The sequence below is a fragment of the Chamaea fasciata genome, unplaced genomic scaffold, assembly GCF_029207755.1.
Source record: "Chamaea fasciata isolate MVZ Bird 193981 ecotype frontalis unplaced genomic scaffold, bChaFas1.0.hap1 SCAF_24, whole genome shotgun sequence".
Taxonomy (NCBI): domain Eukaryota; kingdom Metazoa; phylum Chordata; class Aves; order Passeriformes; family Sylviidae; genus Chamaea; species Chamaea fasciata.
In genome coordinates this window covers 1,577,610-1,601,322 of record NW_027094109.1, presented here as the reverse complement: position 1 = coordinate 1,601,322, position 23,713 = coordinate 1,577,610, and the positions used below count along the sequence as shown (strand labels likewise).

The window sequence follows — 23,713 nt, the reverse complement described above, 5'->3', positions numbered from 1 at the left end:
ATGCTCACACCAGCTGTTGGACAGAGTAAGATGTGGATGAAGGACAGAGGGGGTCCCTGCAGACTCTGAGGAGAGAAGGAACTGGGGAGAATTCCTAGGAATGTGCTTGCCGAGGGCGGAGGAAGGTGGGGAGGCTCTGATCGAGGCAGGGGAGGGGCTTTGATGCCTTCTCCCCGCAGGTGGGATGTCCCAGCTGTACCTGCCAGCATCAGGGCCAGGGACCACAGACCATCTCTTCCAGCTCCTGAACAGCACTGATCCAATGATGTCATTTCCAGCTGCTGGATTTTCAGGAAAAATGCCTGGATTTGGCCAGGAAAGGGGGAGAATTGCCCTCTTCCAGTCCAGCCAGGCTGTGAGTCTCTGTTGTGTCTAAGAAGTGCTCAGCTTTGCCTCCCCTGTTCACACTTAAACAGTTCCATTGTACCATGACCAAACCACCTCTCACCAGTCTGGCTGATAAGCCCAGGAGCTCCACAACCTCTCCCTGGGAAAAAACTGCGTTTTTCCCCAACTCTCAAACAAATGTTGTCATTTTTTTTCTGCACCATTTTCACCCTGCCAGAATCCTCATTGCAACGTGCCCGGCACAGCTCCACCCTGCTCCACTCCCAGCCTCACCAGGGCACAGGCTGATGTGAAATCACGCCCTGCCTCTTGCAAATAACCTAAGGAAGTCCCCAGGATGCCTTCCAAGATCCCTCCCAAGATCCCACCACCGTCCTCTTCCTTGTTCACTCACATTGGTAAATATTCTCTTCTGCTGAGGCTTTGTGTGTGCTTCCAGCCTGGTGGAGTGGGAGCCTGGAGTGGGATTTGGGATGATCCCACATGCCCCTGTGGGAGCCAGATCTGGCCTTGGCACTGCTGATCACACAGATGATGTACAGGGTCCCATGGAGAGTAAGCTTCTTATTCCCCTTCATCCCAGCAGATTGCTCCAAATCCAACTCCAGCCTCCTCTGTCCTTCCAGCCTTGCAAACCCCACCATGGACTTGCAGATTTCTCAAGGCAAAGCCCTGCTGGGAATGAAGGGTCTTGCACAGGAACCTCAGCGGTGCTGGGATAAGTCGCCAGATCTCCACCTCCTCCTGCCTCATTGTTTGGAGACTCTTTGGTTGTCTAAATACTCTGGCAATCCTGACAATTTCAGCAAGCAATTCCACCCACCCTACGATGATCAGCCTTGCCTTCCCACCACATATTCATGGAACAGCTTTTGCAGGCAGGACATACAATTGCTGCCCAAAAAATTGAGAGTTAGAGGAGGAAAAAACCACCCAGCAGCCAAGAAAACAGCGGCTGGCTTCTTCAATCCCTTCTCCCTTTCCCATCAGCTCTTTTATCTCTTTCTTCTTTTTTTTTTTTTTTTTTTTTTTTTTTTCAGGTTTCTTTGCCATTTTTCAGCTTTTGTTTGTCAGCAGCGAGTGAAAGCCAAGGCAAACTGGGGCTGAGACACAGAGAACAGCGGCCACAGCACACAGAGGGGCTGGTGGTGAGGAGCTGTGTTTCCTGGGATCTCAGCCATCCACCTCTTGCCCTGCCCGTGTCTGTCGGTCCCCTCGGGTGAAGGCAGTGGCCTCGGGAGGGTGACACCTCCCCGGCTCTTACAGACCCAGGTGCAGACTGGCCCCACACCCCCGGCGTTCCGGGAGTGCATCCAGCCCTGTGCACACACCTTGGTGCTGCCCACACAGGTGTCTGGGCGCAGCCCTGCTGGTTCATGAGCTCGTTATCCCGTCGCGCTCACCCGTTGTTTGTCTCCCTGCCCTCTGCAGCTTTCCAAGAGTGACGTGGTTGATTTGCTTCGCAATTATTTCGGTGGGCAGTGGGTCACTGCTATAAACCCCTACCAGCTCTCCCTCCTCATTAGCCAAGTTTCACTCGAGGAGTTTTTATGGCAAGGGAATGTGGATCTCGAGAACAGGATTTTTGGAAGAGCATCTGTGCCCCGAGTGGTTATTGCGGGGCTGAACGACGCGTGTGGGCTTGTTACCATCAAACTTTGCCTGGAGCAATCGCTTAGGGAGGGGAAGGAGTTCCTTACCATCAGCTGCTTGATGGTCGGGTGCTCCTCTGCCTCCCTGCCCGAGGCCGGCTCCTTGTGCACGATCTCCACACGGATATCGTTCTTGGCAGAAACCACACCCTTGAGATCTGGGAAAAGAGGGAGATGGAAAAGGGCGTTAGTCTGAGGCAGTGGTGGAGCTTCTCCAGGGACCTGACTGAGGATTCCTGGCAGCACCAGAGAAAATAAACCTGGCTCAGCGAGCCCATTGGAGAGCTGGAGGAGCAATGTTTGCGATGCCATAAGGTACGGACGGCTCAGACTCCTACAGGAATTCCTTTTGGAGCTCGGTTGGACTCTGCCACACTCACAGTGCTGTTACCAGGGGCTGGGCTGTAGCAGAACTGCCCCCACAGGGAGCGAAATCGTTGTCCAGCCTGCTGGTCCATAGGAAATACCGCATCTGAGGGATGGACCAGCTCTGCCCAGGCACTGGGAACCCCTGAGAAAAGCCTCCCCCAGTCTGGGGTGCAGACAACACATGGAAAAGGCCAAGCAAAGAGCACAGACGTAGCCAGGGATGGTTTTATCATCTCTAAGCAGCCTGGAAATGACAATGAGAGGAGAGAGAAACATTCCTGGAGAGACTCCCTGCTTTCCCTGAAGGTGTCAGGCGTGCTTTGAACAAGTCATTTTAGCAGAATTAAACCACAGACGTGGAGCAGCGGGAGCAGAACGGCGGCGCAAAGCCGAGATGAAAAGCAGAGATGGAGGCAAATCTGAGCAGCGAGACCTCAACAGCTTTGAAGCCGGCCCCGAGCCACGGATCTGGCTCTCACCTCCCAGGATGGCCGTGCCAGCCCAAAAACTGCCTTGAACCGCTGGTTTGTCAGATCTACCTCCAGCTGACGGATGCAGCAGTGCCCTGCCAAGCCAGGATTGCGGGGATCAGTCCAGACCAGACCCCCCGGGAGTTTTATCTCTAAACCAAACTGAATGATGTAACCCACACCAGCTCCAAGCTCTGTCCTTGAATTCATCTCTCCCGGCATCCCTTGTCCTCCACACCCGCAGCCCCCAGACCTCTCCAAGTCTCAGGGTACAAGGCAAAGCCTTTCACTGGGAAGTTTCTACAGCTTATTTTTTTTAACGTTGTCCTGCTGAGACCACGTTCCTGGTGCTGGAGCCTCCGTCTTTAATCACAAGGAGAAGCTAATCAGAGTCTTGCAGCCCCTCTCCCAGGAGTGTTCCCCCTTACATAACTCTGGGCCGTTAAGTCACTGAAGATATAACAACAGATGTGCAGTAAATGTTTTTTTTTTCTTTTCCAGAGCCTCCAGGCTCGGTGTGTCTGCACCTGGTCCCTTTTATTTTGCTGCATTTTCCCAAAACGTGGTCAGGAATTGCCTCCCCCATTGCTGTTAGTTGTGGCCAGTGGCTGGGTCAGGAGTTTCCTTCTCCAGAGTTACTGCTGGGTCACTGTGTCCCCTCGATACAACTGTTCCTTCAGCCTGCACCATGTTGTTGTTGTAAATGATGGCACAACGCTCCGGTATTTGTTTTGGGAGAGGAATCTGCAGTCATCCTGGCAGGAAACGGGTCCTTCGCCTGACATCCAAGTGCTCCGTCAGTTCCTGAGCTGATCTCTGTAATAACTCTGCACATTGCACACCACTAACAGTGATGGAATTCCTTTCCTCACCTTTCAGCCTGGTGCTCCTACCCTCCTGCCACTGGAGACAGTGGCCACAGCATTCAGTTGGCATCAGCACCTTAAAACTGGGGTAAAAGCCCATCCAGCTGGCACATCCAGGTCGTTCCCTGCAGGGTTCTGCACCCTGAGTGCCACTGGGGTCTGGTTCAGCTGCTGATGCTCCCAGTTCCCCCCAAACCCAAGGAGAGACTGTGTTGTGGTAGCTTCCAGTGGCTTTTGGAGCCAGGTAAAAGGGGAACTGAGTGGCCTCAGTTCCACCAGCACCCCAGGCAAGGATCTCAGGCTGGGGAATCCCACCTGCCCCCCGGATTTGCTGCTGTCCCCAGCTGGGTCTGGCCCTTCCCATGAGGTTTTGGGGAGGGAAGGGAGATCAGGGCAGGGATCTTCGCTGATCTCTTGGGTGATCTCTTACTTGTTCTGATCCCAAAGTGAGGTGGCAAAGAAGCCTTGTAGGGAGCACAGGGACCCCTTCCCTGGCTTGGGGGTGCTGCTGACCTCTCCCCAGGGCATCACAGTGCCAGAGGAGCAGCAGAGCAGGGAAGCTGCCCAGACCCAGCAGCCTCTGGTGTATCGGAGACCCAAACCCCTTTTCTAAACAGGACAGCAGCAGAAGCACAGTGGAGAAACCTGCCACCATGTCCCCGGTGCCTTCTTTCCAGAACCTATCTTCCCAGCCCTGGTGAGGAGAATGCCTCTTCTTCCTGATTTATCAATGGGATAAATAGCACAAGGCATTTGGCTGGGATGGCCTTGTCCCCTCCTGGCTTTCCCCTTGAAGAGCAGCCCATCCTTGCATGCCTTCAGCTTGTGAGGTCTAAACCTGGTGTTTTCACCACGTCTGGGATCTGTTGTCATGGCGTTCCTGTGAAATTGTGTGTCCTGTAAAGAGCCCCGCACCATCTGGTTCCATCAAACGAGAGAGAAATAATGAACCACACACTCTCTGTTTTAATGAAGGATGTGGCATGGGGAAAAAACAGCCCATGGACACGGGAACATGGCTTGGCCCTGCTTCCTTCAGGTGTTTGCATTGTCCCTTGCTGCCACATGACCTCCACGACATCAAACTGGCCCGGTCTTGGGTCCTGTCCATCAGCAATCCTTCCCCAAAAAGCAAGATAAATGACTTCCCCTATTTAATTAATTAGTTCTTGCTAATGGAGGCTGCGAGAGTTCAAAAAAAAAAGGGATAAAACAGGGAGAGGCATCATTATCACGCTGAAAATTAAACACATTTCTGCAGTGGGGGGCCGTGTGTCCTCACTGAATCCAGAAGCAGCCTGGTGTCTTTGATGGCTTTGTAAAGCATCAAGGGGGGAAAAAAAAGAAAAGAACAACAACTGGGTTTTCTGGCACACACGTGGAGAGTTTGGCATCCCGGAATCCGTACCAGGCGTCTCACGAGCCGGGAGCAGCGCCAAGGATCTCCTCCTCTCCCTAGAGGCTTGGAATACTCTAGACAATCACACTCTTCTCCTTCCTGGTTTGGTGCCTTTTCATGGAGCCAACAATCCTCCTTTAATTTCCCGGTGTCTTTTTAATGAGGCCAGACAATGCCACACTGCTTCCCCCTCCTCCTCCTCTACCTGTGTCTCTAATGTCACTTTAACTTGTATTCCCACTGCAGCCAGACTCCAAAATGCACAAGTCCCATGAAAAACCCCTCTGCTGGCTGTCATTCCTGCCAGGAATATACATGTCAGGAAAATTGGAATTAAAACAGAACTGTGGAGGGTTTTTAAGCACTGATGTGGCACAGTGAGGATGCTTCTCCCTCTTGGACCTCAGGATTTCTCCAAGGGAGAGATTAAGAGGTCCCCTGCACACCTCCTGAGCTGCCTGTGCTGCTGACAGCAGTTACCCCGGCATGTTTTCCACAAAACCTTCCCTTTTCCCACAGGGCTGCCATTTGCAGCAAACACTTGGTGGATAAACATGAGAAGCAGCTTGTGCGGAGCAGTAAATTGTGCCACTAAATTCAGGCTCTGATTTTCTCCCTGTTCCACCGGATTGACGCTCTCCCCAGAGTTCTCTCCCCAGCCCTTCCAAAGGGATGCGGCGTGGTGGGGGTGACACTTACTCCTCTGGGAGCGGGCGCAGCAGAAGGCGACGATGGTGGCCATCAGCACCAGGAACGCCACGCCGGCCCCCACGGCCACTCCGATGATCACCGCCATCGGCACCGACTCTGCAACGGGAAGGAGAGGAAGCATGAAGCGGGATGAAGGTCACACAGGGGGCTCTTCCCCCAGGGACCCACCCCTGGCTACTGGCAAGAGGCTCAGGGATGAGCCCGGGGAGGGTTTTGGGGCCTCCTTCCCTGCTCCCCATCCCTGCGTGGTGATGTCGGCACGGGCTGCCCGTGGGACACTGCAGTTTGTACAACCCTGCTCGTTCTGTGCCTCAGTTTACCCTGGGAGGAGAGGAGGGGGGAGCCAGAGGACCACATTAGCAACTGCTCTTGTGAGTGCCCTGTGGGTTAATGAATGATCTTCTCTGAAGGATGAAGTGCACTAGAAGACCGTGCGTTAATATTATTAGGAAAGAGAAATGACATCCGAGCAGGCTGATGGATGACTTAACCCAAGCCATCATTCACAGCCCCTGCCTATTTTATATCCCAATTTCCTGCCTTCTCCCGTGGTTTATCAACTGTCATCCTTCCCAAACTCCTGAGGGTGCTACAAAGACTGGGACAGGAGGGATGGCCCATGCCGGGGCTGAGCACTGCAGGGTGGGGTTGTGTGGGCAGGGTCTGTGGGAGGCAGAGCAGGGGATGCATCCTCACGTCTTTCCGCCTACAAGAGCTCTGTCACCAAGTTCCTGGTGGGGATTTTGGGCTGTGGCTCAGCCAGCAAAGAAGTTTTATCTACACAGGCCCTGGCAGCAGCTTGTGAGGTGTGGGGGTGGAATGGAAAATTTCTTGTGAGAGGGTCAGGTTTGGAGCCCCAAAGCCTTGTTATCTCTCTGCTCTGTCTCTCCAGTTCCTCCAGGCACAGCTCCGACTTTACAGTGAGTGTTGGGTTGGATTAAGGAGCGGCAGAGATGGGCAGTACTCACACTGTAGGACATCACAGCTGTGGGTACCACAGATTGCCTTCCTTGGCTGGGATGATGAAGCTACATCCCAAAGACCCTCTCCCCTAAAGCTGCAGGTGTCTCTAGGTCCCCATTCCTTCTCTTTCTAAACACTCTGTAGGATCTTGTGAACCAAAAGAGGGATAACCCTGTCTGGGATGAGCAGATAAGGTGGGTGAGTGTGTCCTCACAACTTTCCTGGACACCTCCTTGGAAGGTGTTTTCTCCTTGGAGCTCTTGCCTTGGAAATGGATGGGATGGATTTATGGAAGAATGTATGCAGAGAGGTGGTTCTCCTCAGAGGTCTGTGCAGGTGGGGGACATGAATGCTGCTGGACCCTGGGGACACAGGGGGGTGTCCCATCTGAGAAGCAAAGCCCAGGGATTGTCACTTGACTGGGTGATACAGGAACCATTTCCCATTGCCCACTGGTGTGGAGCTGGGGTTGGGCACGGATTTCATCCTGGACCTGAGATCACAGATCCCATCTGTGCCTTTCATCCTTCCCAAGGGGGCCAAACCCCTGCTGGTGGGACTGGGGGCACTGTCATTCCACCAGCATCCGCTGTGTAGTCAGCAAGGGGTGTCTTCCTTGTTTACACTACCCCAGGTGGGACAGGGGAGTTCTAAAGCCACTTCATGGGACCCTCAAGCCATGGCTGTGGAGCTCCTGGGTCCTGAGCCCTAATTTGGGAACTGCAGGGTAATAAACACGTGGTGCTGATTGAGTTTAGGTTCTGCTCACACTTGATCAAAAAAGAACCGATGTTTCTCACTTTGTGGCTTGCTCATGGAGTTCCTGTTTGGGCCTGCTGGTCCCTTGCTGTGTCACATGTCACTCAAGCTGGGCCACTGGTGACATGACTCAAGTGGCACTGAACTAATCTATCACCAAACCTCTGAGAGTGCCCAGGTGGTGAAAAGGCAAATCCCCTCAGTCCTCTGCTGCCTCGAGCTGGAGCTCAGGGAAGAGGTGTTGCAGCTGGGTCCAGCTGCCCCAAGAAGCTCACCCTAAAGTCAGCGTCCTCCAACACAGCAGCTGAGCCATGGCACAAAGAAACCAGGATTTTCTGCTGGGCAGTGCTCCTGCCAACAGTGGTAGTTCCTCGTGGGATTTTTTCAGCCTTCCCAGGGGAATATGGAGCAAGGGGATGGAAAGACAGGAGCCTGGAGACCCTGGGAGGGCTGGCTGGCTCTCAGCTTTGGGGAATGGTATTTGCAGGGCAGAGCTCAGAGAGAAGCAGGCGGTGATGGGGATGAAGATGATGAAGAACCATGCAAGGAATAGGGTGGGGAAAATGTCCAGGGCTCTCCTGGTCTGGGATAAAGATAACTGCAAAGGGGCACTGACAGAATGGTGGGGATGGCAAACTGTCCTGTAGGGATGGGTGAGCTGAGGAGGGGCAGAAATCCTGCTCTGGGGCACAGGATGAGGAACCACAAGGGCAGCACATCCCGCAGCATCTGCCCCAAGATCCATCCAAACCTGCTCTGGTGCCAATTGATGCTGGCCAGCACTCTCCCACTACGCTGAGCCAAGCTGATGGCTGCAAATGACCCTGGAAACTTGTACTTCTCCCTCTTTGTTTTTGTCCCAAAGGAGCACTCTATGGGACTTCCACAACATTTTAAACTTGCCTGAGTAACAGCAACCCCCTCCCAGTGACTGGGGCGCTGGGGCAAAGAAAGTGCTGGTTTCCAGAGTGTGTCAGTGGCACAGGGGGAACTGGACCACTCCAGCTTCCCAGTCCTGCCCCAGTCACTGCCCTGCAGCTTCCCTACGCCCCTTCCTGCCCTGCCTGCCCTCTGGAAAGCTGCCGGGCCAGGAGGAGGACGCCGGGCCCTCAGGTGTGGTAACGGCTGGGGACAATTCACGTTCACCGTCAGCTCATGATTTCCATACCTGCTTGAATACCAGCTCCTGATTTCATTTCCGTACCTGTTTGAAAATAAAGCAAGTGTCCACAGCCTTGCACAGCCCACGTGCCCACCGCAGCCTTGCTGAGCGCTCAGCCCTCGGCTCCGCTCTGCTCCGGGGCTGGCCCCATGAAGGGGATGGCCCCTGCCACCCTGCGGTGTCCCCTGGCCTGGGCAGGGCTGTCCCCTCTGCCACCCTTGCGGTGTCCCCTGGCCTGGGCAGGGCTGTCCCCTCTGCCAGCCTGCGGTGTCCCCTGGCCTGGGCAGGGCTGTCCCTTCTGCCACCCTGCGGTGTCCCCTGGCCTGGGCAGGGCTGTCCCTTCTGCCACCCTGCGGTGTCCCCTGGCCTGGGCAGGACTGTCCCCTCTGCCACCCTGCGGTGTCCCCTGGCCCGGGCAGGGCTGTCCCCTGCCCTGGCCCCGCAGGGACGCCTGGATGTGAGCTCAGAGCCGGCTGGGCTGCCCGGCCACCCTCCGCCGGGACCCAGGCTCGCCGCCGAGCGCTCCCGCTGACTGGCAGACGACCTGGAAAAACCACTGGCTCTGTTTGCATTGGAAGAAGCCCAAGGCTAATTTTAAGGGGTTCATTTAGCTCTGATTTAATCTGGATGCCAGCCTTGCCTATAAATCACGGCTTAATGAGAACAATCCACCTGCCTGCCCTGGCATTTAATAAAATAGAGGAGAACTGGAGTTCCTCCAGGAGCTAAGCATTCCTCACACAAACCGTCTCCCTCTCCTGCTGGGGAGAGCCCCGAGAATGGAATTTCCCTGGCCATCCCCTGGGAATTGCCAGGTGTGTGAGCCCAGCTCTGTAGGACAAGCTGGCATTGTGGCTGGTGGCCGGGATGGAGAGTTGCCACCAGCCCAGATGCCTTCCTCCCGCTCACTCCCATCTCCGTGGAGCGGTGGGGTCTGCTGGGAGCAGCCACTCCTGTTTCTCCAAGGCTATAAATGATCCTCCAGCCTGGGGCAGTGACATCACCTTGTACTGTGGGACAGGCAGTAAGGGGTGCAGGATCAGCCCCTGCCCTCCAGCTTTAGCAGGACAGGTAAAATCAGGAGCACCTTAACAAGCAGAGACTTTGCAGGGCTTGTCCCTGCTCCTGCCCCTTTACCAAGCTCATGTGCCCTAAGGACGCAACCCTACAGCCAGCACAGCTGGAGCCTTGTCACCATCCTTCCTAATTTCCTCTTTGGCATCCCAAGAGCTCTCCTGAACGCCTCCTGCCTCTCACAGCATCTCCCCACTCCCACAGCCCAGCCAGGTGCTAATCCCCGCTGCCCACCAGCCCCCAGCAGCTCCCCAGCCGTGCCCACCTTGCTCCTTGAGCCGGATGATCTCCGTGTCGGAGCCGAAGCTGTTCCAGGCGGTGCAGTTGTAGATGGTTTGGAAATCAGCCCGGACAATGTTGCTGATGGTCAGTGTGGAGATGACCCCCTCATCTGTGCTCACCGTCTCCACTGTGTAGCGCCCAGAGGTCCCAGATTCCAGGACGTTCTCCTTCCAGGACCAAGCCTGCCGAGCGAGAGAGGGGTGAGCCCGGGGCACCCCGGGGTGTTCCAGGCACCCCGTGCCCCAGGGCGATACTCACAATTCGATCTGGCGGCGGAGTGCTGCGGATGAAGCACTTGATCTGCCCCTTCTGGCCGTGCAGGGCGTGCTGGGTCTGGGTGCTGGAGATAATGGGGGGCCCTGTGGAGACAGGAGAGGCTGCTGGCACCCCATGGCGGGGATGGGGGCTGTTAGGGGAGCCCTGGATGGATATTGGGGTCCATCTCTGAAGGGCAGGGATGGAGAAGCAGCCCCATCACCTCCTGCGATGGAGAACATTGAGCGGAGGCTTTGGGCTCTGCTGGGTTTTTGCAAAGCCCCCACAAAGCACCAGGGTCCCCCATCTCTGTACCCCCATCCCTGGTGTAAAGGATCCTGCCCAAATCTCCCTGGTGAGCCTGGCCTCTGAGAAGGGCTGTTTGCTGCAGAAGCCAGGCAGGATCCCATTCCACCTGGTGTTCCTCTTCTGTGCTCTCCCAGATTCATTAAGCAACCATTAAACTAATTGCTCTCCAGGGCATTAAGGAAGGTATGGTGGAGAAGTTTCTACTGGAAAACCTTGATGCCCATCAGCTGGACTCTGCTGTGCCATGTGGATCATAAAAGGAGCCAAGGAGAAAGGGTGGGAAAGGCTCTGCCTGAGCCAAACACCAGCTAAATCAGCTTGGGATGGGAAATGTCCTTGCCCTGCCCTGGTGAACATCCTGTGACTGGGAGAAAAGGGTTGGGAGAGGAGAGCATGGCTTGGTGAGATCAGCATGTCCCTCACTCTTCTAACAGCTCTGATCACCCCAGGGGAGCAGCACAAGAGCTGGGATCCTAATTGCTGTTTATTAACCTCCTTAATTAAAGCAGATTTGCATTTCCATGAGTGGCTTGCTGCTGGCAGAAAAGAAAACAGCAGCAGCTCAGCTGCAGGGCAGGGAGAGAGGGGTGGCAGGGGTTGTCAGAACTCCCCCGGCTCCGGCTCTGGATCTTGGGGTGTTCACTCGGGGTTGTCATGCCTAGTTTGGAGTACATCACTGGGTTTATCAGTAATACAGCCTTGTGGATTTTTTTCCCGTCTTCCCCACCTCCCTGCCCTGCACCTGACATGTTCCTTCAAAAAAAAGTCTCAGGGATTTGGGGTAAAGTGGGAAGAAAGACTTGCCTGGGTATTCCTACCTGGTCCTCATTCAAATCACCCATTTATATATTTCAATAACGCACAAAAATGTACCAAAATGCTAAATCCTTCACTCTCGGGCGCTTGTACACACAGCTGCCTTTTGGAACTGTCCCAGTAACCCCTTCCTGCACCAAGCTTGCACACTCCCCACACACTTCCCACTGAGGCACAGCCCTGTCCCTGCTTCCTTACACTGTTCCGAGGGGAGATGGATGGAAAACAAGCTCATTGAAGCACAATTCACTGACCAGTGACCACGGTTCTGGCAGCTCAGGAAATTGCTACTGGAAGGGAGCCGCCATCAACATCAGGAATAGCAGGAGCTGGGCGTGAAGGTCAGGACTTGTTTTTCAGTAATGGGCATAGCAGTGCAGTAGTGGAGACTGTTGTGCCCTTTTTGATCGAAGAAGGCAAGGAAAAAAAAAGAGACATTTTGTTGTGTTTTTCTCTCTAAATGCTCAAGATGTTGTTCTAGGCACGATCCCAAGGTGTGAGTTCTCGTTTATCCATCGCTGAAAGCCCGGCTCTCTGAAGGGTCTCAGTAGAGGGGACTCCTTGCTTTGCCTGAGGAGCCTCCTGTGGTCATTGATGCTCCTGCCCACCTGATGATTCCAAAGCCAGCAGAGGCAAGAGCAGTGATGGGATCTGCAGGCCAGGCCTAAACAGTAATAAAAAGAACCAGCTCCTTTCCATTTTGATGGCTGCGTGTTACTTATAAATTCTGGAAGTGCTCCAAGACTGGGTGACGCTAGAGAAAAATGGCTTAATAATCATTAAAAGGATCATTTTCCCCAAGGCAAGTGGATTTTAAATGGCACAAATGCCAGTGGCTTTGGCTTTTATTATTGCTTCAGGAGTTCAGAGTCGAAGGCTTATGATCATGATAATAGTGGATGACTAAAGACTATTTGTGAGATGAACATGCCCAGAAATAATAGCACGAAGTTGCAGCCTCTTCGCATTCAGGGACAGTGTTTGATTCTCCACCGGGCTCTGGCTCCTTATGAAAGCTGCCAATCTCCAGCTTGGCATTCAGCACCGAGTGTGAGACAGCCCACAGGCAGGGAAAAGGCTCTAAGCAATGTTGCTATGGATATAAATGATGGAGCTATTGGTGGAGGTTATTTTTAGCACCTCAGTGCCAATTTATTTGTGCGGTCCTGGCAGCTCACACAAAAGAGAAGTCTGAGGTGAGAGACTTCAGGAATGAAAGGATAGGATGGCCTTGGCTTCTCCAGTCTGCTCAAGTCCATCTGAACCTTTCTCCCAAGCCCTCAAATTATTTGGCAAGAGAGTTTTGTTTAACTCCTTGCTTCCTGCAGAAGTCTTGGGCTGGGTGGTTCTGCCTGGTGTTGCAAAGGAACATCACAGAATGATTCGGGTTGGAAAAGACTTTAAAGCCCATCTCATTCCAGATCCCCTACCATGGGCCGAGACACCTCCCAGGTTGTTCCAGCCTGGCCTTGAGCACTTCCCAACACCATGATGTGCTCCTGACCAAGCGGGGTGGAGATCAGCCCCTGCCCTGCTCCCAGCTCTTGGGCATGCCTGACTTCCTTGTTGAGGTGAATGCCCAGCAAATTACGTCCTGAATTAGTCACCTGGAGTTGTCCAGCCCTTCCAACAAACTTCTCTTGCAGAACAAGGCGGGCAGGGGTGGTGGTCCCTGCTCAGCAGCCCCTGCCAAGCCCGGATGGTGCAGTGACAGATGGGACTGCTGGTGATTTGCCTGTGAAGGTGACCTTGGGGGGCTTCTGCTGGGGTGGGAGCTGTAACCAGGCTGGGTGCAGTCAAGAGCATCGAGAGGCTTTGGGTGTAAATCCAGCTGCTGCTGATTTATGATGGCACCAAGTTCCTCCCTTCCCTTGAGCCTCTGCTGCTCCGGCCCTGCCAAATGCTGCTGCTTTGCATAATCCTCCTTCCCACTCACCAGACTCTGAATCCTATCTGCTTCCTTGCAGGCTGGCGGCCTTGGCTCTGGCATGGGATCGAGCTGCTCTGCAGCCACAGCCCTGTCTGGTGAGGCTGGGTGGGAAGGGCAGGAGGATGCTCCTCCACCCCAACATCATCCTGCCATGATGTTCAACGATTTTAGGAGTGGATGGGCCACAGGCTCGGGGTGGGTGGGGTGATCCCTCAGTTGGAAATATTTGTGCTCAGCGGGATGGATCAGCCCCCCAAAAGTCCATGTGCCCTGATCAGGGGCAGCGCAGCCAGCCCAGAACACAACTTCTCAATGCGAAGATTTTTCTGTGACAGAGGGAGGCATCTGCTGATACCAAGACAATTGTATCACCCTCTTGATTTAAAATCACTTCAAAATATGAGGCATTCAACTTCCCCCTTGAATTACATCAGAACAGGCTTCCAGCAGAATTCATTAGCTGGATTAGACACACTGTGCCGTGCTCTGGAGCTGGAACGCTGCTCCTGCTGCAGGACAGGCTGCCAGCCCTGGGTTTTGGTGGATGTTAGATGGGGGGATGCTGCTCGGGGGCTTGGTTCTCCTCACTTGGAGGGCCAGGAGACCACCCTGACCTGGAGGTGTGGGATTCTCCCTTGGTCCAACACCTGTGGTGACATGTCCCAACGCTTTCACCTTCGGGGTGCACCGAGCCCCTGACAGCACATCCCATGGGATGGGATGTGAAGGCAGTCAGTTCCTGGGAGATGCTCAGGGCTGAGCAGTGAACCCCATGCATGGATTTCATTTGCTTCCCATCAGTTTCCCCATCAGTTTCCCCAGGCATAAGCTGGGGAAAAAATAAAGGTTGCTGGAGAGCAACTTTTCCAGTCAGTGCTGCACGCTCCGAATGCCTCGAGCGCGTGGGGAGCTCTGCTCTGCTCTCAGGGCATCCCTGTGCCTGCTAGGTGTCAGGGAAGGAGCATGTTCTTTGTGCTAATTTGTTGCTTTGTTTTCCATGAGCTCATTTAATTGTAATTAAAACCCAGCAGCTGCTGGGGAAGGAGATTGAAGGCGCTGAGGAGCTGAGTCCAAGTCGAGGGAGTGGTTGGTTTTCAGTCCCTGCTGCGTTGCCCTTGGCTTCCTTTTCTAGGATTATAGAAACGTGGAGTACTTTGGGTGGGAAGTGACCTTTAAAGGTCATCCAGTCCAACTCCCTTGCCACGACAGGGACATCCTCAGCTAGATCAGGTTGCTCAGAGCCCTGTCCAGCCCGTCCTTGAATATTTCCAGGGAACTGGGGCATCCACCATCTGCATTATCTGTGTTTGAAATCAATGCTTGCCTGAGCTGCCTCCTGCTTCTGTTCTCCTCTTGTGACAGCGAGTGGGGAGTGAAACCTGCCAGTTTGTCATGCAGGTGAGAGACAATGCAAAATTCATCCTCTGCTTACACCACTTGCAGCCCGCCTGGCTCTTTCCCTGCCCTATTTATGCTGAAATTTGTTACCAGCTGCTGTGAGGTCCTGGCCAGGGCATCATTAAACTCCAGAGCTCTGGGTGTGAGTCCAGGGCACATCCTGACACAGTGCTGGATGAGCCCCAAGCAGCCATGGAAGTATTCTGACAGGAATCCTGACAGGAATGCTGACAGGAATCCTGGCAGGAATGTTCACAAGTATCCTCACAGGAATCCTCACAGGTATCCTCATGTGGGTTGGAGAGAGTGATTAGGCTGCTGGTCTTGGATCCAGACTCAATTCCCAGCTCTCCAGGTGTACAACAGAGACAACAGCACTCTCCGACCTTGCGAGGGTTTTGCAAGATTAATCTATTAAAGATTTAAAGCTGCCAGCTCCCAACTACTCAATAAACCCCTGTTGATAATAAGGAACTATGCGGGGCTGAGCAAATGTTGATTTTTTTTTTTTTTGCTTTAAATTGTGCATTTCCAGGCAAAATCTACTTTAGAGCAATTTCCTGGATCCCTTATACAGCTAGGGTGGGATTCACTCCAAAAGGAATTATCTGAGGGGATAATTTGGGAAGAGGAGCTGTCAGAGCAAGAGGATCAAGGCAGGAAGCAAATGGTGGAAGGGAAGCAGGAAGAAATGAATGGTGGAAGGGAAGCAGGAGGGAATGAATGAACGGTGGAAAAGCAGCAGGAAGGAATGGCAGAAGTGAAGCAGGAGGGAATGGAGGAAGGGAAGCAGGAGGGAATGGAGGAAGGGAAGCAGGAGGTACCGTTGACGGTGAGCGTCACCTCCCGCTCCCCCGCGCCCACCCGCGGCACCACGGCTCGGCACACGTATTTCCCGGCGTCTTCCTGGCGGACTGACTTCAGGATCAGCTTGTTCTCATTGCTCAGGACCTGAAAGAGAGGAAGGGGGCTTTCAGGTGGGTCCTGAGAAATTACAGACAAAACAAATTGCCTGAGTTACAAGAACCGTGTCACCAGCTGAGCATCCTTAGGAAAGGCAAGTGGATGAGCCCAAAGTCTGGCATTGCATGGAAATATCACTTACTGCTGCTGACCAAAGTGATGCCTTAACTTTTAGCTTTCATGTTTTTCAGATTCTGTGCAGCCTAGGGGCAGAGTTCTGAGCCTCATATTAAGTGCTAGTGAGCTCTCTTCACAGAGCAGGGACACAAAACAAATCCTTTTCCTGCTGAAGACCAAGGACATCTTTCAGGCCTAAAAGCACAAACAAGGGTGGACTGAAGAAAGAAAACAAGAAGAATGAGGCTTCACAACCCACAACTGTAATTGGACAATTGAACCCCAGTATGTAAACGAATGAAAACTAAAAAATGTGTGAGACCTCGTGACCGGCCGTCCGTTTTGTGACCACTTTAAGTCCACCTTGGGTGTAGCCCTGGTCAGGCTCTTGTACTGCCCAAGGTGTACCCTTAAAGGCCCTTCAGTAAATTAAATTGAAATTCAAAAAATATCTACTTTATTCTCTACCACTGTTCAGTCTCTGTTCCAGGTCAGCCTTCCGAAGGACCAAAAGAATAAAGAAACACCACAGGTTTTTTTTGGGCGGAATTAGAAATCTTGTTCCTATTCATTTGAATTTTTATAAACTCCAATTTTGCAAGTTCAAGATACAAGAGAAAAATTTTGGTGGTTGCAGTAACACAGGCAGAAAAACCTCAGAGAGAACCACCTCCACACTTGCACCTCCACATTCACAGGCACAGGGGAGGCTGCTGGGATTGATTCAGGGATTTTTAGCCCAGAAGTGGAGGCAGAGGTGGCAGACACCTTGGAGCGGGGTCTGGATACCCAGGGAAATCTCAGCTGGCTTTGGCCAGTCCCCTGCCATGGACTGGCTGATGGTTTCTCATCCCTGTTGCTCCTCTGCCCTGCTGTGCAATGAGCAGCTTCATTAAACCTGGAAAAGCACAGAAGCTGAGGGATCTGGCTGAGGCTGTCAGCAGGATCTTGGCACTGCTGGGTTTGAAAAACACACGGCAGATCTCAAACACAGAGTGGTTTGTGGAGCAATGACTGGGAGCGAACTCCTCCAGTTGCCCGTGGCTTTCTCCCCGAGGGCTCTGCAGGTCACAGCCCAGCATCTCTCCTCCTCCTCAGCACCCACTGCTGGGTGAGCCTCTGGCTCTGCTGGTTGCTGCTCCCACAGCTCCAGGAATCAGTGCTGGTGCAGTGGTTGGATGTGGATCTGTAGCACGGTGGGGGTCTCAGCCCTAACCTGGCATGAGGCAGAGGCACAGAGGGTCAGATCCCTTTTAAACCCACTGTGTTAGCATCGATTGCAGAGTTAGCCATAAAAACGCTTGTGTTTACTTGGCCTCAACCTCTCTTTGGTCTCTGACTTGCTTCTTTTAGTGGAAAAAAAAAAAAAAAAAAAAGAGAGAGAAAAGAAGGCAATCTTGAGGGACTTCAACCTGGCTCTGAAAACAGGGGGGCTGGGGAAGAAGCAGCCGTGATTCCAGATCCCACTGGGATGGCTGGGTGCTCATGGCTTTACAGAGCAGCATCCTCTGCCAGCATCCCTCTGGGAAAATGGAGGGGGCTCTGGTTACCAGCATAACCATCTCTGCTGGGTTACACAGACAGCTGGAGGGTCTGTCCTGAGATCACAGAATCAGGGAATTGTTTGGCTTGGAAGGGACCTTGAACACCACGAATACATCTCCTTCCAATCCCCTGCCGTGAGCAGGGGCACTTTCCCCTATCCCAGGTTGCTCCAAGCACCATCCAACCTGGCCTTGGACACTTCCAGGGATTCAGGGGCAGCCACAGCTGCTCTGAGCACCCTGACAGGCAAGAATTTCTCCTCAATATCCCATCTAACCCTGCCCTCTGGCAGTGAGAGCCATTCAGTGAGACCCTTGTCCCCAGTCCCTCTCCAGCTCTCCTGGAGTCCCTTTAGGCCCTGGCAGGGGCTCTGAGCTCTCCCTGGAGCCTTCTCCTCTCCAGATGAACACCCCCCGCTCTCCCAGCCTGGCTCCAGAGCAGAAGGGCCCCAGCCTGTGGGCATCTCTGTGGGCTCCTCAGGACTCGCTCCAGAGCTCCATGTCCTTCTGAAGCTGAGGGTCCCAGGGCTGGACACAGCAGTGCAGATGAGGTCTCATGAGGGCATAGTGGAAGGGCAGAATCATCTCCTTCATTCTCCTCCAAGAAGTTCCAAAGTGATGGAACTCAGCTGGAGGGAGGCAGATATAAAGGGAGAAGGCAGCTCTTCCTGGGCACTGTTGGATAGCAAAGGCAAGCCCCGATGGAGGGCTGGGGCTGGGGCAGGGGGGTGAGGCTGCCCTTGTTCCCAGCTCCTGCAGCCACCCTGAGGCAGTGGAAGAACTGTCAGTGTCTGAGAGTCTACAGTGATAACCCAGAGAAACAGCCACAGCAGCTGTGGGATGGGAAGCCTCCCAGGAATTACTGACCCACTGGGATTCCTTTGCTGATTCAAGCCATCAGCTCTCCCAAGTCTATAATTTCTGCCCAGGAGATGGCCTTCACCAAGGTTATTATGGCTTGGAAAAAACCCCCCAGCAGTTAATGCCTCAGTGTCCCCAGAGGAGGAGAGGACTCAGCCTCTCCGTGGGGGTCCAGCTCTCCAATTACAGCCTTGAGCTGAAACAGCAGCGTTTCCTCATCCATAGGATCCTCATTGCCCAGGTGAGGCTGGGAGATGCTTTTCAAACCCAAACCTGTGTGTGCTTCTGAATCAGTTTCACATCTCAGCCCTCCTTTAGCTTTTTCCCGTGGCTTTGCTCAGCCCTCCTGTCTGTGAAGAGGAATCAGAGCATCTCCTGCCTCCCGGGGCTGACTGAGCTGCGATTATGATTGGCAAAGCTCCTTACGATTTTCAGTACAAAAGAGACGTGGAGAAGTCTGCTGGGACAGATCCAAGCTGCTCCCTGGAGCAGGCCCCAGTCGACAGCAGGGAGTGCTGAGGTGAACATGTAGGGATGTGAGATCCCAGGCCTGGGGGCAGAAAGGACCATCCCAGGAAGGTCCATCCTGTCACTGTTAGACACAAAAAACTCCAAATAATTGAGAAGGCAAATTGTCTAATTCTTACTACCTTTTATAAGGTGTTCTGATACAGACTTAACATGGTTGGTGAATAGAAATGACACCTCTTTATGCCGTTGGTTAAACTACAAAACCAGAAAACACCAGCTGGACAAAGATTGTTCTGAGAAAGGACAGTTGTTTACCAAGATTGTTTTGAGAAAACTTTCTTGAGAAACTTTTCCTTGGGAAAATGTTGGCAGCTGCTAAGCAGGCTAAAATTCTCTCAGGCCCACACATCCCATGGAGGTCTGTCCTGGAAAGGAGCATCCCTGTGAAGACCATCCCAGAAAGGACTATGCCACATCGGACCATCCCAGAAGGAACCACATGCAGGTGAATTGCAGATCTGCTCCTCATCAGTGAGGTGCTGAGTGATGCTCTGATTCAACCCTTCTGTCCATCATCATGGAAATAAATTCCCCCACTCTCGGGACCCCTCTGCATTCGGAGGAGTGAGCATTCATCCAGTCAGGAGCTCCCAGACCACGTGAGTTCTGCTCCATGGGAAATGTCCTGCACCACCCCATGCCCTGGACATTCCCCTGCCCCACAGCTGCTCTTACCACGCCCGAGCCTCGCTTCATCCAGACGATGGTGAGGGAGGGGTTCCCAGTCCAGGCACAGTTGAACACGGCGTCCGAGCCCAGGTCGACCAGGAGGGACTGTGGTTCTGTCGCCATCCTGGGCCCGACTGCCAGAGGAAACTGGAGTTAGTGATGGGCTCTGCCAGCCAGAAACCCTCAAACCACACAGGGCAGAGAGAGCAGTGATACATCTTGATGGGCCCCAAATAGAGAAGAGCCTCAGGCAGGTGCCTGCTGCAACTCCAGAGGGACCAGCTCCCCAGTGACCACCCCACGAGCTGGCAAGGAAATCACAGGTCCAACCACAGGAGCATTCACAAAGCGTGAGCTGCAGGAGAGCCCAGCAAGTCCTGCCACCCTGGGCAAGGCAGACTGAGCTGTGTCTGCCTCCTGATTTTCAGCAGCTCTGCTGAGCCTGGAAGCCAGACTCAAGCCAACAGGTTACTCACAGTAGACATCCACGGTCCTGCTGATGTTTGTGCTGCCCAGAGCGTTGGTGACCTCGCAGGAGACCGGCTCGAAGAAGAACGTGTGGTCCACGATGGTTTCGTAGAAGTCACCGGAGGCTTCCTTTATAACCTGGCCTTTTTTTGCCCACCTGTTGGAGAAAACAGAGCATTGTCATGGTGCTGTTTTGTGTCTCTTGCCACCTCCACGTGTAGTTGTGTTGGGGGCAGATTGGGGCAGTTGTGTAGATGTGTTGGGGGCAGAACGCCCAGAGCATCCCTGATTTCAAAAGGCTTGTGCACTTGTTCTCAGCATTCTCCCTCCCCAGGGATTTAGGGACTACATCCACAGGTTTTGGAGAGGATCCATCAGAGAGATGTGTACGTGTACCCCTACAGAAACCGTTCCAAAAGAAACCAGAATTCTTTTACCCTGTTTCACTGGGAATGCACCTCATCCTTTAGGATTGTGAAGGACCTCAGTGATGGGATGAATGGGACGTGGAGGGTCTCTACTTGATGGGGAATGACAGTCCGTTCCTGAACATCTGCCAACAACACTGCTGGTCCTTCCACATCAAAACCATTAAAAACATTTTCTGCTGCCCCCCACTTTGGCCCTTTTCTTCCTTTTTTTTTTTTTTTTCTTTTTCCCAGTCAAAGAGAATTTTATCCCTTTAAGGCAGCTGAAATAACATTTCCCGAAAAGCCAAGCTGGCATTTGCAACACTGCAACTTGCAAATTGTCTTGGAGAACAAGCTGTCAACTCAGCACTTGAATTAAGCCCTGTTTGCCAAACAATGAGCAAATGTGACCTAATGGGGCACCATCTGGCAACCTGCCGCTCGGGAACGGGTGGGAAAGGCGGGAGATGCTGTCAGGCGGTGTGAAACTCCAGCCACTCTTTGGGGAAGGGGAAAAAAAAAAAGCCTGGGAAAAAACCATATAATAACCCTCCCCAAACAACTGACAGGTAAATTGGAGAGAAGAGGGCTTCCCTGAGGAGTCTCTGCCTTGTTGTTTTGGGGCTGCCCTTCTGGTTGTGCTGGATGGGTTGGGAAAGATGCAGGCACTGGGAGCTGGGCTCTGGAGAGAGGAAGGAGCCGCGGAGGCTGCTGCCCACACTCGGTGGTTTGGGGGAAGCTGTCCCCTTCAAGGCAAGCAGCATCTGCTCCTGGTCCTCCCATCAGTTTCCTGCTGCCCTCTGCTTGTTCCTGTCACTCTGCCATGGTTCCACACTGCTCCAATGCGGCCCCAAAGGCAGCCAAGGACAACTGGAGTCGCGGGGAGCTCCTGCTGAAGGTGCACAGACACTGACGTGCCTCAGTGGGGCTGGAGAGAGAGCGGAACGCTGGTCCGTGGCAGGCTGGAGAATTCTCCGAGTGCTGCCAGAGGCAATTCCCCGAGCACCTGCCCCTGTGAACCTCAGCGCCTCCCGCCAGTGACCTGCTCAGCCTCCCCCGTGGTGACACGGCTCCGAGCGGCGCTCCCGCGGGGATGGAAGGGATTTGTATGCACTGACCTGCCCTCGCCTCCCATTTATCTTTGCACTTCTAACAGATGCTGACTGGCCACTTCAGCTTCCCTCCCCTGCCGCCCTCCTCCCTCGCCTCCCCCTCCAATAATTAATCAGGAGACGCCGGCTTTTTTCTAGGGCTGCACTTCGTGTGTTAGTGAGGGAGGCTCCGTACGGAAAACCCGGCACGAGCGGAGCCTCCCAGGCGCTGCTCCGAGGGTCTGAGTGGTCGCTGATGCTTTGGTGACGCCTTTCTCCTCCCGCAGGGAATTGCAGCCCAAGCCAAGCGGCTTGTTCGGGGTCAGCCTGCAAGGCTGAGCTCAGCATTCCGCTTCCCTGCCTCTCCATGGATCCGCCTTGCCCTGCTGCCTCCCCGGCACGGGAACGCCGCTGCCCGCTGTGGACGGCATCTTCCAGTGCTGGGGCAGCCGCTGCTTCCTTGGGGATGGGGCAGGAGAGGGACGGGGACAGCTGCCAGAGGTCTGTTACCTCATGGCCAAAGCTTAGCACAGTTTGTGGGATGGAGAGGAGACACGTTCCCGACATCTTCTGTTTGGTTTGCTGGTCCAAAAGGCCTGAATCCATATCTCAGGAGCTGTGGATGAATGAAAGCAAAGAGGGAAAGAAGGAGGGGAGGTACAAAGCTAGAGTGACAGGGGAACTCCAGCAGGTGAATGGGGAAGTGCCCCGTGCTCTTTGTCAGGAATATTTCTGCTCCATTAAGCTCCTTTTACAACTTTGTCCCTGTACAGATTCCCGGCCATGAGCAGTTTTCCAGCCTCTGGAGGGTCTTGTTCTGCTCCTCAGGTGCTCAAGGGAGGCAGCAGGTACATGAAACCATTTTTTTCAGCTGCCAGTGGGACAGGGTGTGGCACCAAACTTTTGGGAGCTTCTCCAGAGCTTCTCTTGTGCCAGGCACTTGCCTGGTTATTTTGCACAAATCCACCCTCCCTGCTGTGCAAAGGACAAGAAGGAGGCTTCAAGATGAGAACAAAAGTGACTTGTGGTCTTCCTGGGTCATGTCCTTGCACCTGCCTGCAGCTCATCCTCCCAACGTTCCTGAACTGGAACCACACGGAGAAGAGTCTGGAGGTGGGTTTGAGCTGGGCAGACTTCAGATGAGATCCTTCTGGGTGTTGCAAAACAGAGAACAAGGTTTCCAAGGGCTGTCTGACATCGCAGCTGCTTGGGAAAACACCCCCCAACAACCGTGGCACGGCGCTTTATGGATTTGTTCAAAACCCATTGCTGCGGCAAAACGGGATTTCCCGAGCGCGGAGATGTGTCACAAACACCAATTTTTCGTGCTTCAGCAGAGATCAAGGTTCTTGCTCCAGTTTTCCAAGGCTTAACATGGCTAAATCAATGTGGCTGAACGAGCAGTATAGATCTTTTATAATGTCAAATTGGTTTTTAATAATGGCAGCTGATAACCCTCTTGTAAAGCTTCCCGTGATGGGCTCGTGGAGAGCCAGGAGGCAACTTACTGAGGGCTTTAACGAGCCCATAACGTGCCTTGCTCGCCTATTAACCATTCAGTTGTTATTTATAAACAGAACCTGAATAAAATGGAGCAGAGAAGAGGGGAGGATGCTCCTGCAGCCCCATCCACCACTTCCACTGCCTGGGCTCTCTGTGATTTCTTCCTCCCGTCTCTGTGGCTGTACTGCACCAAGCCTGGCTGCCAGCCAGCCCTCCTGGTGCTGCCAGCCTGGAGACCAGGGGCTCCTTTCGTTTATGTTGTTCCCTTGAAGGCGTTTATAGATTGCAAATGTGCCACCCAGGGTCTTTTCCAGACTCTATAAATTTACCTGCTTTAGCCTCTCCCCGGGTGACTTGGGCACTAATTCGCCTGTCACTGTTTGCTGATTTTCACCCTTGGCCAGACCCCACTGCAGGGGCTGCAGGGGCAGGGGGGGCTCCCCTGTGCCAGGAGAGGGGTGAGGGTCTGTCTGTGGGGATCCTGCCCACAGGACCCGTTTCTGTGACTCCCTTGGGCTCTCCAGGCTGAAGGGTAGCACAGGCAGAGGGGATGCCGTGGGACCTATCCCAGTGCCCCTGTGCCTCTTGGGTGGTCCCCACAGGGTGACAGTGGGGTGTCTTCATTTCCTGCCCTCTACCACTGACAGGCACCTTTGGAGCACCCCGCTTTGAAACCACCCCTGCCCCCACCATCCCATGTCGTATGACCAATGCAGATCATAGAATCACCATCCCAGAAGGGTTTGGGTTGGAAGTGACCTTAAAGCTCATCTTGTCCAATTGGCAGGGACAC

At 53.6% G+C, this 23,713-nt stretch overlaps 1 protein-coding gene across 3 annotated transcripts in view; it reads right to left on the bottom strand.

Moving 5' to 3' along the window:
- Window positions 1-23,713, bottom strand: part of KIRREL3 (kirre like nephrin family adhesion molecule 3) — a 354,811-nt gene that overhangs the window by 7,494 nt on the left and 323,604 nt on the right. For 2 of the 3 annotated variants that reach the window (XM_066203572.1, XM_066203574.1), the window contains 8 exons: window positions 19,925-20,073; window positions 19,455-19,582; window positions 15,588-15,714; window positions 10,314-10,414; window positions 10,039-10,237; window positions 8,706-8,741; window positions 5,804-5,911; window positions 2,049-2,158 (listed from right to left, as the gene is read on the bottom strand). In XM_066203572.1, the coding sequence (XP_066059669.1) occupies window positions 2,049-2,158; window positions 5,804-5,911; window positions 8,706-8,741; window positions 10,039-10,237; window positions 10,314-10,414; window positions 15,588-15,714; window positions 19,455-19,582; window positions 19,925-20,073 (958 nt within the window). The remainder of the gene's footprint in view (window positions 1-2,048; window positions 2,159-5,803; window positions 5,912-8,705; window positions 8,742-10,038; window positions 10,238-10,313; window positions 10,415-15,587; window positions 15,715-19,454; window positions 19,583-19,924; window positions 20,074-23,713) is intronic. The other variant, XM_066203573.1, reaches the window with a different exon arrangement.